At 41.7% G+C, this 15,840-nt stretch overlaps 1 protein-coding gene across 1 annotated transcript in view; it reads left to right on the forward strand.

Moving 5' to 3' along the window:
* Positions 1–15,840, forward strand: part of dnah6 (dynein, axonemal, heavy chain 6) — a 51,050-nt gene that overhangs the window by 29,276 nt on the left and 5,934 nt on the right. The window contains exons 49-72 of the mRNA XM_069704872.1: positions 527–758; positions 849–1,001; positions 1,477–1,617; positions 2,283–2,525; positions 2,702–2,869; positions 3,004–3,239; positions 4,437–4,581; positions 4,875–4,991; positions 5,304–5,427; positions 5,662–5,858; positions 6,293–6,496; positions 7,086–7,211; positions 7,429–7,593; positions 8,636–8,703; positions 9,038–9,218; positions 9,417–9,596; positions 9,752–9,985; positions 11,651–11,786; positions 11,993–12,159; positions 12,695–12,885; positions 13,091–13,251; positions 14,355–14,443; positions 15,304–15,450; positions 15,556–15,694. Coding sequence (XP_069560973.1) covers positions 527–758; positions 849–1,001; positions 1,477–1,617; positions 2,283–2,525; positions 2,702–2,869; positions 3,004–3,239; positions 4,437–4,581; positions 4,875–4,991; positions 5,304–5,427; positions 5,662–5,858; positions 6,293–6,496; positions 7,086–7,211; positions 7,429–7,593; positions 8,636–8,703; positions 9,038–9,218; positions 9,417–9,596; positions 9,752–9,985; positions 11,651–11,786; positions 11,993–12,159; positions 12,695–12,885; positions 13,091–13,251; positions 14,355–14,443; positions 15,304–15,450; positions 15,556–15,694 — 3,944 coding nt within the window. The remainder of the gene's footprint in view (positions 1–526; positions 759–848; positions 1,002–1,476; positions 1,618–2,282; positions 2,526–2,701; positions 2,870–3,003; positions 3,240–4,436; positions 4,582–4,874; positions 4,992–5,303; positions 5,428–5,661; positions 5,859–6,292; positions 6,497–7,085; positions 7,212–7,428; positions 7,594–8,635; positions 8,704–9,037; positions 9,219–9,416; positions 9,597–9,751; positions 9,986–11,650; positions 11,787–11,992; positions 12,160–12,694; positions 12,886–13,090; positions 13,252–14,354; positions 14,444–15,303; positions 15,451–15,555; positions 15,695–15,840) is intronic.

Genomic DNA, 15,840 nt, shown 5'->3' on the forward strand with positions numbered 1-15,840 from the left:
CATGAGGCTTTGATGTGAGCCATTCCTTGGTGGACTTGATAGTGTGCTTAAGATCTTTCAGAGAGATGGTCTCACATATTTATTGATAATGGTGCAAATTTCATAGCTGAATCAATGCCTGCAAGCTGCCCAGTCCCTGAGGCAGTGAAGCAACTCTAAACCGTAACATCTCCACCACTATCAGTTTGATTAGTCTGTCCAAAGCTAATTTTTCTGGATGAAGGATGGCACTTTGCCTCTTTGTTCATTAGCAAACTAGATTTGATCTCATGTTCTTATTGGGCAGAAAATACCTTTTCCTTACGCGCCTCCTATGCAGGTCAAGTTTGAGCGACATCTTTGTGATTGTAGACGCGTGCACTTCGCTTTCATTAAAGTGATAAGTGAACTGTTTTTCTTAAAGATGCTCTAAAAGGATACATGACTTATATAAATGAAATGTACAACCTGTGAATATCTGTCTAACCACAATATTCCCTGCCTTTTGTTACAAACTTAACAGTACTTTTTCCTCTTTTATTTCTAGGATTGCCCGGATGATTCGCCAGGAGAGAGGCAACGCCCTGCTGGTGGGGGTGGGCGGTACAGGCAAGCAGTCACTGACCCGGCTGGCAGCCCACATGTGCGGGTACCGCTGCTTCGAGATTGAATTGAGCAGAGGCTACAGCTACGACAGCTTCCACGAAGACCTGAGGAGGCTCTACAAGATGGCTGGTGTTGAAGGGAAAAATATGGTCTTCCTCTTCACAGATACACAGGTAACAAAGAAGGACATGACTGCTCTGGAAAAAGTGTATATTTAAATTGTTTTATATTCATTATTGTCCACTCTGTCTTGTCTGTTGTAGATTGTAGTGGAGGGTTTTTTGGAGGATATCAACAACATGCTGAACTCTGGTGAGGTGCCTAACCTATTCGAAAAAGATGAACTAGAATATGTGCTCGCTGCCACTCGGCCTAAAGCCAAAGAGGCTGGAATCAGTGAGGAGAACAGGGATGAGGTACGTGGAGACTCAAATACAGAAAGTGCTGTAGAGACCATATATCATTCGGTCAGTGAAAATATACTACAGTATAATTATAAAATAGGTGCAAGCAAACAAATTAATGCAAATTGTCTGAGTTACAAACAACAATAATAAAAAAAATCCACTTGACTTTTACAAAAACTTAAAGTGAATTTAATTGTCCTTCTAGAGACATTTTAAATCTGAAACAATACTAGCTGTACCTGATATTTGAGTTGTTTAGTTCAAATCAAGATGTCATCAGTTTCTAGAGCTTTAATAGGAGTAGTATAAACACAGACTGGTTACTTAATAATTAAGAACTTACATTAGATTTCAGAAACAACACACAGTCAGTTAATGTTAGCCTTTAATGTCACCTGCCTTCTGAAATAAATACATCTAGAAATGACTGAATCCTCTCCCCATATGTGTGTGCATGTTTTTCTGCATGTGGTCATTCCTTCAGGTGTTCCAATATTTCATCTCTCGTGTACGGGAGAAACTGCACATTGTGCTGTGCATGAGCCCCGTGGGCGACGCCTTCAGGTCCCGCTGTCGCATGTTTCCTTCACTGGTGAACTGCTGCACCATTGACTGGTTCGTGCAGGTATGCAGAGACAGCTCCGATGTTTTCCTGCCATATCTATTTACGTACTTACTCCTCTGTTTGGTTTGGATTTAATATGATTATCACATGATTATGCTAATACAAAAAAAAAGCCTTACAATATAGCCTAAATACAACATAAATCCATCTTATTTATTGGTACACACACACACGCATGTTGTGTGAACCAGTGTGTACGACCCCTCTTACGTCTGTCTGACATTATAACCATGCATGTTTTAGCGGCTAGATCCAAAATGTAATTTGTTTCTACCCTGGTGGCATAGTTTTCCACCACCTCCATTTTTCTCATTGATTTTTCTTGCTTGTTTGTTTTGCAACTAACTACCCTCTAATCCACCATTATCTTTCACCTGCCTTATGTTCAGGATTGTAGTTTATGTCTTTCAGGCCGTACCACTCTGTTCACATCCTTTGTTTGATATTGAGTTCATGTTTTTATCTCACTTGCAGAACCTTATAATTTGCATCTTTAGTGAATTCCCCAAAACCACATTTTGTAACGGTCAATACATTTCTAGTGTCCATGTATTGCTGCTTTACTGAATCCCTGTTCAAATATTAAAGAGCTGAAGGCTAAAGCTTCTTTCCCTCTCCCTCACCGCCAACCTTCCCTCTCCTCCTCTGCTCCTCTGGGTGCCCAGTGGCCCCGGGAGGCCCTGCTCTCTGTCTCTGAGGCCTTTTTCCACAACATCGACTTCGGCAGTGAGGAACTGAAGCAGAGTTTCTCGGCCATGTGTGTGGAGATTCACGTTAGTGTCACCGACATGGCCGAGCGCTTCTACTTGGAGCTGAGGCGGCGGTACTACACCACACCCACCTCCTATCTGGAGCTCATCAACCTCTACCTGAGCATGCTTGACAACAAGAGACAGCAGTTAGTTCTGGTACGTCTCACCAAATATCAGCGATCAGTTGTGTTGATGATGAATTGCCACCCTTACATTGTTGAATAAGAAACAGCAGCTTGTTGCTTTAGCTAATGGTTATGTAGTGGGTGATGCAATTTGTCTTATTTTGTAGATTATGTCAAGCGCTATATGAATAATACGTTCGTGTGTAGGCCAGGGACCGTGTGAAGAACGGACTGACTAAGCTGCTGGAGACCAACGAGCTGGTGGACAAAATGAAAGTGGACCTGTCTGCTTTGGAGCCAGTCCTAAAACAAAAATCCATTGATGTCGATGCCCTCATGGAGGAACTGGCTGAAGATCAGGAGAGAGCTGATGAGGTCTGCGTGTGTGTTTGTTGTGACAGAACTTTCAAAAACGTGTTTATTGTCTCCTCCACGGTGCGTAAAATGGGATAACGCCCGTCTACATTGTTTGCATGTGCGCAATACAAAAAAATATATTCTTGCCCCAGGTGCGTAACGTGGTGAAAGAAGACGAGGCTTTGTCCAAGGTCAAGGCCGAAGACACCCAGGCCATAGCGGCCGATGCCCAGAGGGACCTGGATGAGGCTCTGCCGGCCCTCGACGGCGCCAATCAGGCCCTTAGTTCTCTGGACAAGGCTGACATTTCAGAGATCAAGGTGTTCACCAAACCCCCAGACCTAGTCATGACCGTCATGGAGGCCGTCTGCATCCTGCTCAACTGCAAGTCAGTATGCTTCCTTTTACTTCTAAAGAAAACAAGACTTTTATTCGTAAAGTCACATAAATCTGCCCTTTTTCTACCCAGTTTATATTCCAAAGTTTTAAACTTTTGAAAGTCACAAAATAAGTCACACAAATTAGGTCGATGTAATTTCAAAGGGCTTTTTAATGATAGAGTCGGAAGAGCGTGGAAGGCAGAGCAGACATTAGGGTCTTGGTGAAATATGCGAGCTAATCTCTACATGATGTGCATTTCATTTGTTCAGCACAGTTGATTTCATTTAACACTAATAGTAAATGGAGAACTGTAAATAGTGTCTGTTGTGTCAAAGCAGAAGCAAGAATGCCAAACAGGCATTGCCAAATGTCATTTCATCTATCACCTTCATTACTGCACCCATTTTCATCAAAGACAATGTAGATAATGATTATGCTGATGTTTTAGGCTTAATGGCTATCAACACAATTTCAGTTTTAATCATTATGATAACAATCTTGCGCTTGCTATACCATTTCCATATTTTTGATTTAACATTCAGAGGGATTGCCCTTCCATCACGTGACCCGGCACTCACCCCTCTGTCAACCCTTCAGTTTTAACAGTGATTAATCTACTGGATTGTTGTGCTCCATCTAATTCTGTCCAAGCAAATAAAACAGAACTTAACAAGACTAACGTAACTAAAAGTTAACATGTTAAATCTTGGAGACGCAGGCTGGTGTAAAAACCTGAGCAATTTTACATGGTACATATAAAGCCATATAAATGAGAATAATGCTCTCTGCAATGTCCATAATATATTTTCTCTTCTGTTAGATTAGACTAAACCTTGTAACCACCAAAGAGCATGTATCTCAAAGTGAAACCACTACATTATATTTGCAATATCATGATTCATTTATGATTTTTGCATGACCCTGTGCCTTTGTTATCTTCACTAGTGGGTCATTTTTACATAACAATTCCAGGCTTAATTAAATAAATCATGCAACATGTAATATAAATGTGTGAAAACCCGCAAGACTCAAATAGAAAATTAGCTTACATTATATTTTTACAGATTTATTTTTTAACAAGATCAATTCTGCAACACATGCACGTGTGATTATTAGTATTATATAAGTCATTATTATTAGGATCTTTTTTTTTTTTAGTTCCCCTATTATCCTTAACTTGTCACTAACATCCCTCTCCTCACAGACCAGACTGGCAGGGTGCCAAGCAAGTACTAGGAGATGCCAATTTCCTCCGGCGTCTGACAGACTATGACAAGGACAATATTAAACCTCAGATCCTACTGAAACTACAGAAATACGTCAACAACCCGGATTTCATACCCGAGAAGGTCTGTTTGAATTTACTCTCAAACACTTTGATATTTCTGAGCTGGACTCAGATTTAAAGTTGGTCGTGAAATTGGACTTCAAATACTCGGTCAGTTTTGAAAATGTCAGAGTGAGAAGGAAAACAACTTCTTTAGCTCTGATTATGCCAATATAATTATGAGTATGTATTTATGCTATGCAAACTTTGTGGCAAATAAAATGTTGGCCTGTGGTATAGTATGTTGCAGTACATTGTAGCTTGGTTCTATACAAATAAAGTTTATTATTATTATTATTGTTTTGCTGCTGTTAGGTGGAGAAGGTATCCAGGGCCTGCCGGTCGATGTGCATGTGGGTCAGAGCTATGGATCTCTACTCCAAAGTCCTCAAAGAAGTTGGCCCCAAGAGAGAAAAACTAGCCAAGGCACAGGTAAGCAACACAGAGTGCAGTAATAAAACATGTTTTAACCTATAGATGTACACACATTACAATTTTATGAATAACAATTTTACTGCTGGCTGTTTTCGTTTGTCAGATTGGTTACAGTCAAAGCAGTCATCCACTTTACACCAGTCTATCCTGTATTCTGTAAATACCATCTGGGATTGAACTGCATACATTAAACTTAATGGTGAAAATGAAAACCACCCAAATATATATATATATATATATATATTTTTTTTTTTGTTTTTAATGACATCTACTTGCATTCTTTGTTTGGTTCTGTCCTAACCTCTGCAGGAGGAGCTGGATATGACCATGGCGACCCTGAAGGATAAGCAGCAGAAGCTCCAGGACGTGGAGGACCAGATCAAGGTGCTCCAGGAGCAGTTTGACAGCAGCGTGAATGAAAAGGAGGAATTGGGTGAGGGCTTTGCTCTTTATGTGTTCTCGTGTTTATTCTACCGGGATCTCAAACTACCCATCTGCTGCATCTGTCAATGTTCTGTAGAAAATCTCTTGAGACTGAGTACATTTTTCCAAAAGTCCTGACTTACTTAGATGTTTGGCATCTCTTTCAGAAAAGAAAAAGAAAAAAAAAAATGCCAGTCTTGCTTATATTTGTCTTCTTCCTTCCTTTTTTTTTTTTTTTTTTAAGTTAACACAATGGCCCTGACGCAGACTCGGTTGACCAGAGCAGGGAAGCTAACTTCTGCTCTTGGTGACGAGCAAGTACGCTGGCAAGAAAGTGTGGCCCTGTTTGAGCAAGAGATCATCAATGTTGTCGGGAATGTCTTCATTGCAGCTGCCTGTGTTGCCTACTACGGAGCGTTCACTTCCCACTACAGACAGCTGGTAGGTGCAGTGTGATGTGGTACAATGTAAAGCGTTTAGGGCATGTTGTCAGCTGGAACATCCAGTGTGAGCATAATGGAGAGTTTTGCACCTCCCTGCGATATAGTGGACTCCTTAAGACAAAATGACTGAGCCTAATTTCCTCGTTATTGCCTCGTACTTCTGTGAGAAGCAATTTCCACTGCAGTAATGACACCGAACTGAATTTGTTTGTACATTATTAAAAACAGAAGAGATAAAGGCAACAATAACAGTGGTTACAAGGGAAAAACACCAGAAATTGTGCTGTATACAAACTGAAATGCTCTTTTTGTGTGTGTGTGTGTGTGTGTGTGTGTGTGTGTGTGTGTGTGTGTGTGTGTGTGTGTGTGTGTGTGTGTGTGTGTGTGTGTGTGTGTGTGTGTGTGTGTGTGTGTGTGCTCCCTTCTCACCAGCTAATTGAAGAATGGATAAGACAGTGCCAGGTGCTGAGCATCCCCATCAGCTCCAGCTTCAGCCTGATCAACATTCTAGGAGATCCATACGTCATTCGCCAGTGGAACACCGAAGGGCTGCCTCGGGACACTGTTTCTACGGAGAATGGGATCCTGGTGGCCGGGGGCCGCCGCTGGCCTCTCATGATCGACCCGCAGGATCAGGTGAGCCTGGTGTTTTATTTTATCTGAAACATTCGCTACACGGCTGCACCACAAGCCTAAAAGAACAGAAAAATCTCTCCTAACAAAGAAGTTCCTGTCAGACAGAGTCATAAACAAAGTTATCGACTGCACCCTGCCCCAGAAGCATGTACAAGATGAAGATATTGTCACAACTTAGGCCTTTTTTTTTGGCTCTCTGGTTCTCGTCTTGACGACTGACGATCCCAGTTTTTCACTCCGGCGAAGTTTGAGCTTTTTTCCCTCCTTTTCCTGTGTTGCTGTTTTTCATTTGAGTTGTTCTATTTCTCTTTACACTGAGGTAGAGATGCACATACAAGTTAGACAGATATTCTGACAGACCTTTTTGGAAAGGTTTCCTTGTCCAATTATGTCTAACAGACTAATAATACGCAGGAGATGATATACGTATTGAACACTTCCATAACACCGGACTCACGTGCAGTATTGTTTGTTTCATGCTGCATTACAGTACCATTGGTTTCCATTGTTTACATCAGGTAACACAAAGTATGTGGAGGTCATTTTTTTTTTAATGGCATTAGATAAATGTTATTTCTTCAACCCTCAGGCCAACCGGTGGATCCGCTCCAAGGAGGCTAAAAACGGTCTGAAGGTGATCAAACTGACCGACCCGAACTTCCTCCGTACCCTGGAGAACGCCATACGCATGGGCATGCCTGTGCTGCTGGAGGAGGTGGGAACACACCACACATGTCGCGGTGAAACAGCCTCAATTATGAAGGAGAAGATTTATGGTTAAATATAGTTCGATAACTGTGTATAATTTAAGAGTTGAGCTACTTCCATTAATTGAACTATGAAACCTTCACTGAGCAACATTTTTTTTGTGCTCTGAGTGTGTTGCGTGTTTTTTGTATGTGCGTGTACATTCTTGTACTATGTGTGTACAGCTGAAGGAGAACCTGGATCCAGCGTTGGAGCCCGTCCTGCTGAAGCAGACGTTTGTGGCCGGCGGACGAACGTTGATCCGACTCGGAGACTCAGATATAGACTATGACAAAAATTTCAAGTTCTATATGACCACTAAGATGGCCAACCCACACTACCTGCCGGAGGTAAGGACATCACTCACACTCCTTATAATCTTCACATTCAGGAAAACTATGGTTAAAACGTGGAGTTTATTTGTTAGCTCTAGCAACGCCTTGTAATTGATCTATTTGTAATAGTTATATTTCTTTTACCACTATTGTTTTATGTTGTTTTCTAAAAAACATTTTTTTCTTTTTACTCCGTTTTACATTTTATTTTTTAAAATATTCTTAAATTATTTAATCATTATTACTTTATTTTTGGTCTACAACTGCCTGTCTTGTTATTGGCCTGTCAATCATCCGTTAAGCACTTTGAAGTGCACCACATTGTATGAAAAGCTCTCTATGCAGAAATATTGATTGCCTGATTGATTAACAATGACATTCAACTACCTACGCTGCATCAACAGGTGTGCATTCAGAGAGGCAAAGAAAATCACTAAGAAGTTTTAGGTTTAACTGCAACCAACAGACCTCTGCTTCAGTGGTTTTATAAAAAACAAACAAATCCCAAACAACTCAACTATGACAACCAGATATTTATAGGCGTGCCAAAAAAAACATGTATTTTCTGGAATAAAAACAGCAGCACACACAAGAACCTTTGTGGCCCCTTCTGCCACAGCAGCAACATGCCTGCTGGTGAAATAAGTGCTCGGCATCAGGAAAGGTTTGCAGAGATTGTGGAGATGCGGTCACCTGCCAGCTAGCCCGATGTGCTATGCCCTTTAGTTCACAGGAACCCAGGAGGGCAGGAACACCCTGGGAGGGCGAGCTTTTACTCAAGTGTTAATTCAATCAGACCAGCGGTGCATGAAGGCAGTAACAGACAGCCTGAAAGCATTTGACAGTCTAAAAATCTTTTTTAGTTGAACATGCACCGATGATTCAGAGCGACATGACTTGAGTTTAGCAAATGAATATGTGGTGCACGTGTAGAATTGTAGCTGTATAAGTGGGTGACTGGCTGCCACCAAAGAAAATGTGGTTTCCAACTTAGACATTTTAGTGTAGTTGAAAAGCTTCATTTGAGTGTAGTTCAGTTGTTGTTTCTGCGTTACAGGTTTGTATCAAAGTTACAATCATCAATTTCACTGTGACTAAGTCTGGCTTGGAGGACCAGCTGCTCAGGTACACACACACACACACACACACACACACACACACACACACACACACACACACACACACACACACACACACACACACACACACACACACACACACACACACACACACACACACACACACACACACAAATGAAAATCTCATATTGAGTCTTACCCAAATGATCTGATTTACATAATTTACATATAATTCATATAATTGTATATATATATACTTGTATGTACCATTGTAATATTATTTGCATATTGCACTCTCTTTTCTTCTCCCTTTCCTCCTCACAAACTCCTGAAACCCTTTCATGTTTCAATCTTCCTGGAATCCATTACCTTCTTTGAAGTGATGTGGTTCGTCTTGAGAGTCCACATCTCGAGCAGCAGAGAAATGAGCTGATTGTGCGCATCAACGCTGACCGCAACCAGCTGAAAGATATCGAAGATCGCATCCTGAAGCTCCTCTTCGCCTCTGAGGGGAACATACTCGACAATGAGGAGCTCGTTCAGACTCTCCAAGAGTCAAAGGTGGGGATTAAGCAGAGTTCATTTGGATAATCTTGCTCTGTGCTATTAGGTTGAATGAGGATGGAATTTGTTTTACCTGTCATCGTCATTTTAATCTCTGTTTTAAACGTCCTTTGCTGTTCTTCTTCTGTCCTTTTTGTTTTCTTCTTCCCTGCTCTTCTCTTTTATTTTTCCTGCTCTGTGTCCGCCATCCTCAAGGTGACATCAGAGACCATAAAGCATCGTTTGGAGGAGGCAGAAGCCACCGAATTGATGATCGACTCTGCGAGGGAGCGCTACAGACCTGTGGCCACCCGAGGCTCAGTCTTGTACTTTGTCATCGCCAGTCTCTCTGAGATCGATCCCATGTACCAGTTCTCCCTCAAGTACTTTAAACAAGTAGGCGACAGGAACCAGGCTTTTACTTTTTTTTAATTCAAAACAAATTTTCATCCAGATTTTGTGAGGAATAGTCTCAGAAAATGCTTCAAGTGCACATGCAACGTACTGATTTAGTTTTACGCTCTGGTTTTGGTTTCTTTCTCAACCCACAGCTCTTTAACTCTACCATCGAAACATCAGAGCAGAGCAGCGTGTTGGAAGTACGTCTCCAGATCCTGCTGAACCAGATCTTGCTCACGTCCTACACCAATGTGTCCCGCGGCCTCTTCGAGCAGCACAAGCTTATCTACAGCTTCATGTTGTGTGTAGAGATCATGAGGCAGCGGGGGGAGATCTCTGATGGGGAGTGGCAGCAGTTCCTAAGAGGAGCTTCCTCCCTGGAAAAGGTGAGCTGGGAAATCAAGTCCAGCAGTTCATAAAATGCTGCAGTCAGATGAAAATCTATCAAGTGGGCGGGACTTTAAATATCGTATCAGCGGTATTCACGGATGCAAAAATTTGCAGTCATAATGTTGAACTGACACCAGCTGTCTGTTGCACAATTGTAAACATTGAAGATAAAAATTGGTCTTCCATAGACCAGCTTCGGGAAGGTGTAAAGTTGAAGTTCTATTTCTAATGTAGGTTGTAAATAACCTTCACTATGAAATAGAGGTTGATAAAGTTATAGTGTGACATGTCTGCTACATTCAAACTAAGCTTATTCTGAATTTACACCTAGTTGGTGCAACAGAAAACAGTTATTGTGAAAATAGCTAAATAGCCAAACTACATCAATTCAGCCATTCTGAGTTTGGGTATCAGAAATGTGAACCGTCAGTAAGGAGATTTGACCACTGAAGCCAGAACAAATCATAAAGCATGAGGTCTAATGGCCTGCAGAAATAGAAATAGAGCGATAACGGACAGTTTCCAAATGTGTCATGAATTCAGGCGGTCATGTAATTCGAAGAAAATGTAGACATTTGTTACAGTTTATTCAGCCGGATCCTCTTTAACTGCAGATAAACCAGGTGTTGTTTTACTTTCCCGTTGGCCCGTTGGCAATATTTTCATTTTCTCCCCATCTAATGTCAGAAAGAGAAAAGAAAAGCCCTCTTCTGTCTCTGTCTTCTGGCCAGCTTATTGCTGCCGAACTCCTGAGACTGATGGAAACGCAGACAATAAGAGGCAGACAAAAGGACATGCAGCATGAGAAATTCAGTCTGTTGACGAAACACATATTTCTGTGAAAGAGGGATAAGAAATATCTCGGTTTTTCAGGCCGTCCATTCAGCCTGCATGCAGCTCAGTAATGGACCTTCAGCAATTAATGAAAAAGTCTCGATGCCTGGAGTCGAACATTGGGCCCTTCAGGACACCTTCAGAAGGGCTAAATTAGCTTCAGCTGACCTCAGAATAGCCTGACCTGCTTACATTTCAATGGTTTTCTTTCGTCCTTCCTCTGTCTCTTCTTTCTCTTTTGCAGCTCTCTGCACTTCTTATCTTCTCCCTCCAACCCCGGTGGGACGGAGCGGTGGCTCGGTCGGTGAATAAGAGAAAAGGGTGGAATAGGGCAATGAATAAAAGAACCTTTGAGATTTCGCTCTGGTTTTATTGACGAGTTCAGACGGGTTTTGAGACCAAGGTGTAGATCAGTCAGTGCCACCCGAGGGTTTATTTCTTGTACTCGCACACCATTTGGTTCTCATTTATATGGCATTAGTTAGGCTGGAGGTGCTGCCTGCTTGTCGTCGTGATCCTCATGCTAATTGTGTCCTTCTTCTCTTCTCCTTCCCCTGTCTGTGTGCCTGTCCTGTGTTTTTTTGCTTCGCAGCTTCCATACATCCATCATCTGCTCTTCTCTTTCTAATTTCAAATGCTTCTCAAATTTGTCTTTGCATCTCTTACATCTACCTGCCTCAGATGTTTGGGAATCACCCTCCACATGACGCTTTTATTGACATCCTTTAATTCTCCGCCACCTCTCTTCTCAAGGTCCGTCCTCCATCTCCCCTCCACCCCCCATTTGCTGTTGTGACCGTCTCCTCTCCTATTTCCCTGTTTCGTAGGGCTTGGTGGAACGGCCAGATGTGCCGTGGCTAAGTGAGTTTTACTGGCAGACCTGTTGTGATCTGGAGGACACACTGCCCTGCTTCAAGGACATCGCCAAGGAAATCACTAGAACCCATATTGATGTCAAGCTAGGTAACCCAACCCCTCTGTTCTTCTGGTTGATCTAACAAGAATAAATATACATTCATGTTTCTGCTATATGTTTGACTTTCATATAAATCATGTGTCGCTGTCAGGATTTAATATTCTGATCATTCTTTCACCATTATTTCTCCGCAAAGGTCTTAAAAAGTGCGTGTCAGATTTGTGTTGCATTAAATGAGTTTCCTCTCCTGTAGGACGTTTTGAAGCATCTATTAATCCAGGGATATGGGACGGCTACGTGTCAGAGCTGCCACCTCTCGGGAAGGCCAACGAGGAGAAACAGGACATAAAAGGCTTCTGGAATGAGAGGCTGGGAACCTTCCAGAAGTTAGTTCTCATCAAGAGCTTCATGGAGGAGAAGGTGAGCCTGCGGAAAGATATTTATTTGAGGTTTTGAAGCGTAATATTTGTCCATTTTGTATAATACAGCTAAGCAAAGATTTGGCTAAGTACACTAATTTAAAATTATAATGGCCTGCAGCCTTCAGCGCAACTTCTCCACAGCGGAATCAATTTTTTCTAATTAATGTGTACACCAGGGGTCTCCAGCCTTTCTTCCTCTGGGAGCTCCAAGAGCTACTCATGTTTATTAACATTTATTCACATAGCTGAGCTCCACCCGAAACCAGCTGAATAAGCTTATTTTTTTGTGAACAATAAAAAATGTAATCTCAACACACACATCTTGTATAACAACAGCTTAAATTCAAAAACATGTATTCTTTTTTTTCGGTATGCATTTCTTTACGTTTTTAATTGTTGAAGCTCACAGTACTTACATCTGTTATAGAAAATATAACCTACTTTACTTCCTTATTTTCTCGCTGCATATTTTCCGAACCCTCGGTGATCCTTTGATGTTACTCTTTGACTTTCTTCCTCCCTCTCCCATGCAGGTGGTTTTCGCAGCGACCGAGTTTGTGATTGTCAACCTGGGGAAGCAGTTTGTGGAAAACCCCCCAATTGACCTGACTAATCTCTACAATGACATGTCCCCCTCCACCCCGCTGGTCTTCATCCTCAGCACAGGATCCGACCCCATGGGGGCCTTCCAGCGTTTTGCAAATGAGAGAGGGTGTCTCGATAGGTATAATTTTTTTTTTTTTTAATAATTTTTTTTTAAAGCTGATGTGAAACAGAGCATGAGCATGTTGTACCCAAGTTTACTTACAATCCCTCTAACTTTACCAAAGCGTACTGTGAGAGAAATTTGAAATGTAGACGAAAAACAAAAAATAATCCGTATTTCCAGGTGATCACAGTGGGACTTCTATTTCTCCCATGTTGCTCAGGGTGGAGTCCATCTCATTGGGTCAAGGCCAGGGGCCGATAGCAGAGAAGATGATCCATGCGGCGCTGAAGACTGGCAAATGGGTCTTCCTGCAGAACTGCCATCTGGCTGTCTCCTGGATGTTAGCCATGGAGGAGCTCATAAAGAGTTTCAACGAGCCCGGTACTAATACTGACATGAACATAGAAACGTTTGCAGCGTGTCTACGCAGGAAGCGTTTTAGTCCAAAGTCACAGGCACATCTGATCCAACAGAACAGAAATCCTGCCACTTAGTCAGCTAGACTGACTGCTCACCTTTCACTTGCACCGCTTAACCGATGGCAAATTTGTAATGCTTAAAAGTCTATGTTCTTCCACTTTACATGCATAAGCACAGCAATTTGTTTTGAGGGTTGAGCGCAGCCCAAAAGTGGGTGACCTACACTGAACACTGTGCCTGAGTTCATCCTGTGTAGAAACTGCAGCTGCTGCTTTTCCAACGGGCACCTCACATTTGAACCCGTGTGCTGACATAGTGTCACATTTTCACAAGTTTTTAAACATAACTTGATGTGGAAAGCAAAATTACTCAGCAGTACAGAGTGTGTAGTTAATTAAAAAATATTGAAGTTAAATAGATACTGACACATACAAATTAAAGTCAGTATTGCAGCTAATAAACATTTAAGGATGATTACTCTTTATTTCAGCCTGCAGTATTTTCCCTAAATGTGGCGTTTGGACATCCATCGTTGCCCTTGCCATCTCAGAAGTAGTGATTGTAAGGAGTGTTTTTCAAGACAAGCCATAGAAGTCTCCTACACATATTTAGGTGAACGTGATTTTTATTTCCAACTTATTGTAATTATTATTTTAAGCACGTCTCCATGATATAATATGCCAGATTTATGGCATGCGTAAATACGACTGTTAAAAGATGCAGAAAATATTTGCTGACTCGGGTAACTTTTCTGTTACTTATACAGCACAACTCTGTAAGTATGGCCCAGCACACTGCAGCAAAAAAAAAAAAAAAAAAAAAACTCAGAAGAAATATAGAAAATACATCAGCCAACCCGAAGCAATGTGCACACGGCAAAACTGATGTTACAGACACGCAAATTAATAAATTGTTGGTGTTTTGGGGTTGTTTTTCACAGGGTTTGTGTTTGTGGGGGGAAAAAAAAACACTTAAGTGCATTTTTTTTTTTTTGGAGATATCCATTAGATTATTTTTCTTTTGTTTATAGCTTTTGAATAATGTTTCTTTCTGTTTCTGTGCAGAGACATTAATCCACGACAGCTTCCGTTTGTTTCTCAGTTCAATGCCCACCAAAGTGTTTCCTGTTACGGTGCTCCAGAACTCAGTCAAGGTAGTGACACACATAAAGTCAATGCGCCGCCAAAATCTCATTCTACTTAAGTTCTTTTCATTTCGAGGATTGTCTGTCCAAGTTTGCTCCGCGGGATTAATGGTGCCGGTATTTTTACATTCACATCCAGTGTGGAAAAAGTTCAGTTTGGAACAAATCTGTATTCTCGGCAGTGAGCAGTAGTCTTTGTACATTGCTCTTCATCATACTACTTCCCACCCAAATGTCTGGAAAGAAAGTTTTAAATATTCATACTGAGTTGAGTCTCCTAAACATCTGGGGGGAAACTTCCAGTTCACGCAGCACGTATTGCATTTGTACATTTGTTTGCATAATTCATTTCAATATCGCTGTGTGTTGTAGAGATAGTAGGTTGAAGAAAGCTTATTAATTACAGAGGAACCGATGTTTCTATGCGGAGGCAGCAGATAAAGTCTCTGCAGTTGGGTTTTTTGGGATAAGGCAGACTGGTTATGAAATGCAATATGTGAAGATGCTAAATGGATGTGATTTGTTTTTTTATGGGGCAGTTAAGTGACATTTTGTGTGCTTTGTAATTAGCTGAAAAATAAGGGCAGAAACTGGTGTCTTCTTCTACAAAGGAAGTCACAGTGTCGGTACAAACAGTATTGCAATAATCAGGAATGCCAGGCCGTGTTGGAAATCAAGTTTTATACTGTTTTATTTTACGATTTTTTTTTTTTTTTTTTTTTTAATTTCATGGGCTTTTATGACCCAAAATTTCATCCCTTCATAGATCTGAAAATGTATTATTAGACATTACTCTTGACCGGATGTTGATGTGTTGCAACTCTCAGCAGTGACCATTGATCCGCGGGTCTCCGTGTTGTCGTTGCCAGGTGACTAACGAGCCTCCTAAAGGCCTGCGAGCCAACATGCGTCGTGCCTTCACAGAGATCACCGCCGATTTCTTCGAAGAGCACGTTCTGGGACACCAGTGGAGGAAGATCATCTTTGGAATCAGCTTCTTCCACGCCATCATCCAGGTTTACCTGCGCTCACCCGATCATCACCGCTTTCGTGCGCTCTGATGTAGTTTACATGCGCTCTGCATTATGTCCTGAAACACGTCGTTTTTCTTCGTGTCTTAGGAGCGGAAGAAGTTCGGTCCGCTGGGCTGGAACATCCGCTATGAGTTCAACGACAGTGACAGAGAGTGTGCGCTGCTCAACCTCGACCTCTACTGCAAAGACGGCATCATCCCGTGGGACGCTCTCATCTACATCACCGGTAGGGCAGCGTGAACAGATACATGTTGTACAAGAGTTGTGTGTGTGTGTGTGTGGGGGGGGGGCACTGAAAATGTAACATGATTTCAAATTATTAGGGCCGGAAACCTTTAATAATTACACACGAGTGCATATCCTTGTGCAAAA

Source organism: Brachyistius frenatus, unplaced genomic scaffold, assembly GCF_029030835.1.
Source record: "Brachyistius frenatus isolate BFR_SWC_R1_liver_20210118 unplaced genomic scaffold, ASM2903083v1 Contig_53, whole genome shotgun sequence".
In the NCBI taxonomy this organism is placed as follows: domain Eukaryota; kingdom Metazoa; phylum Chordata; class Actinopteri; family Embiotocidae; genus Brachyistius; species Brachyistius frenatus.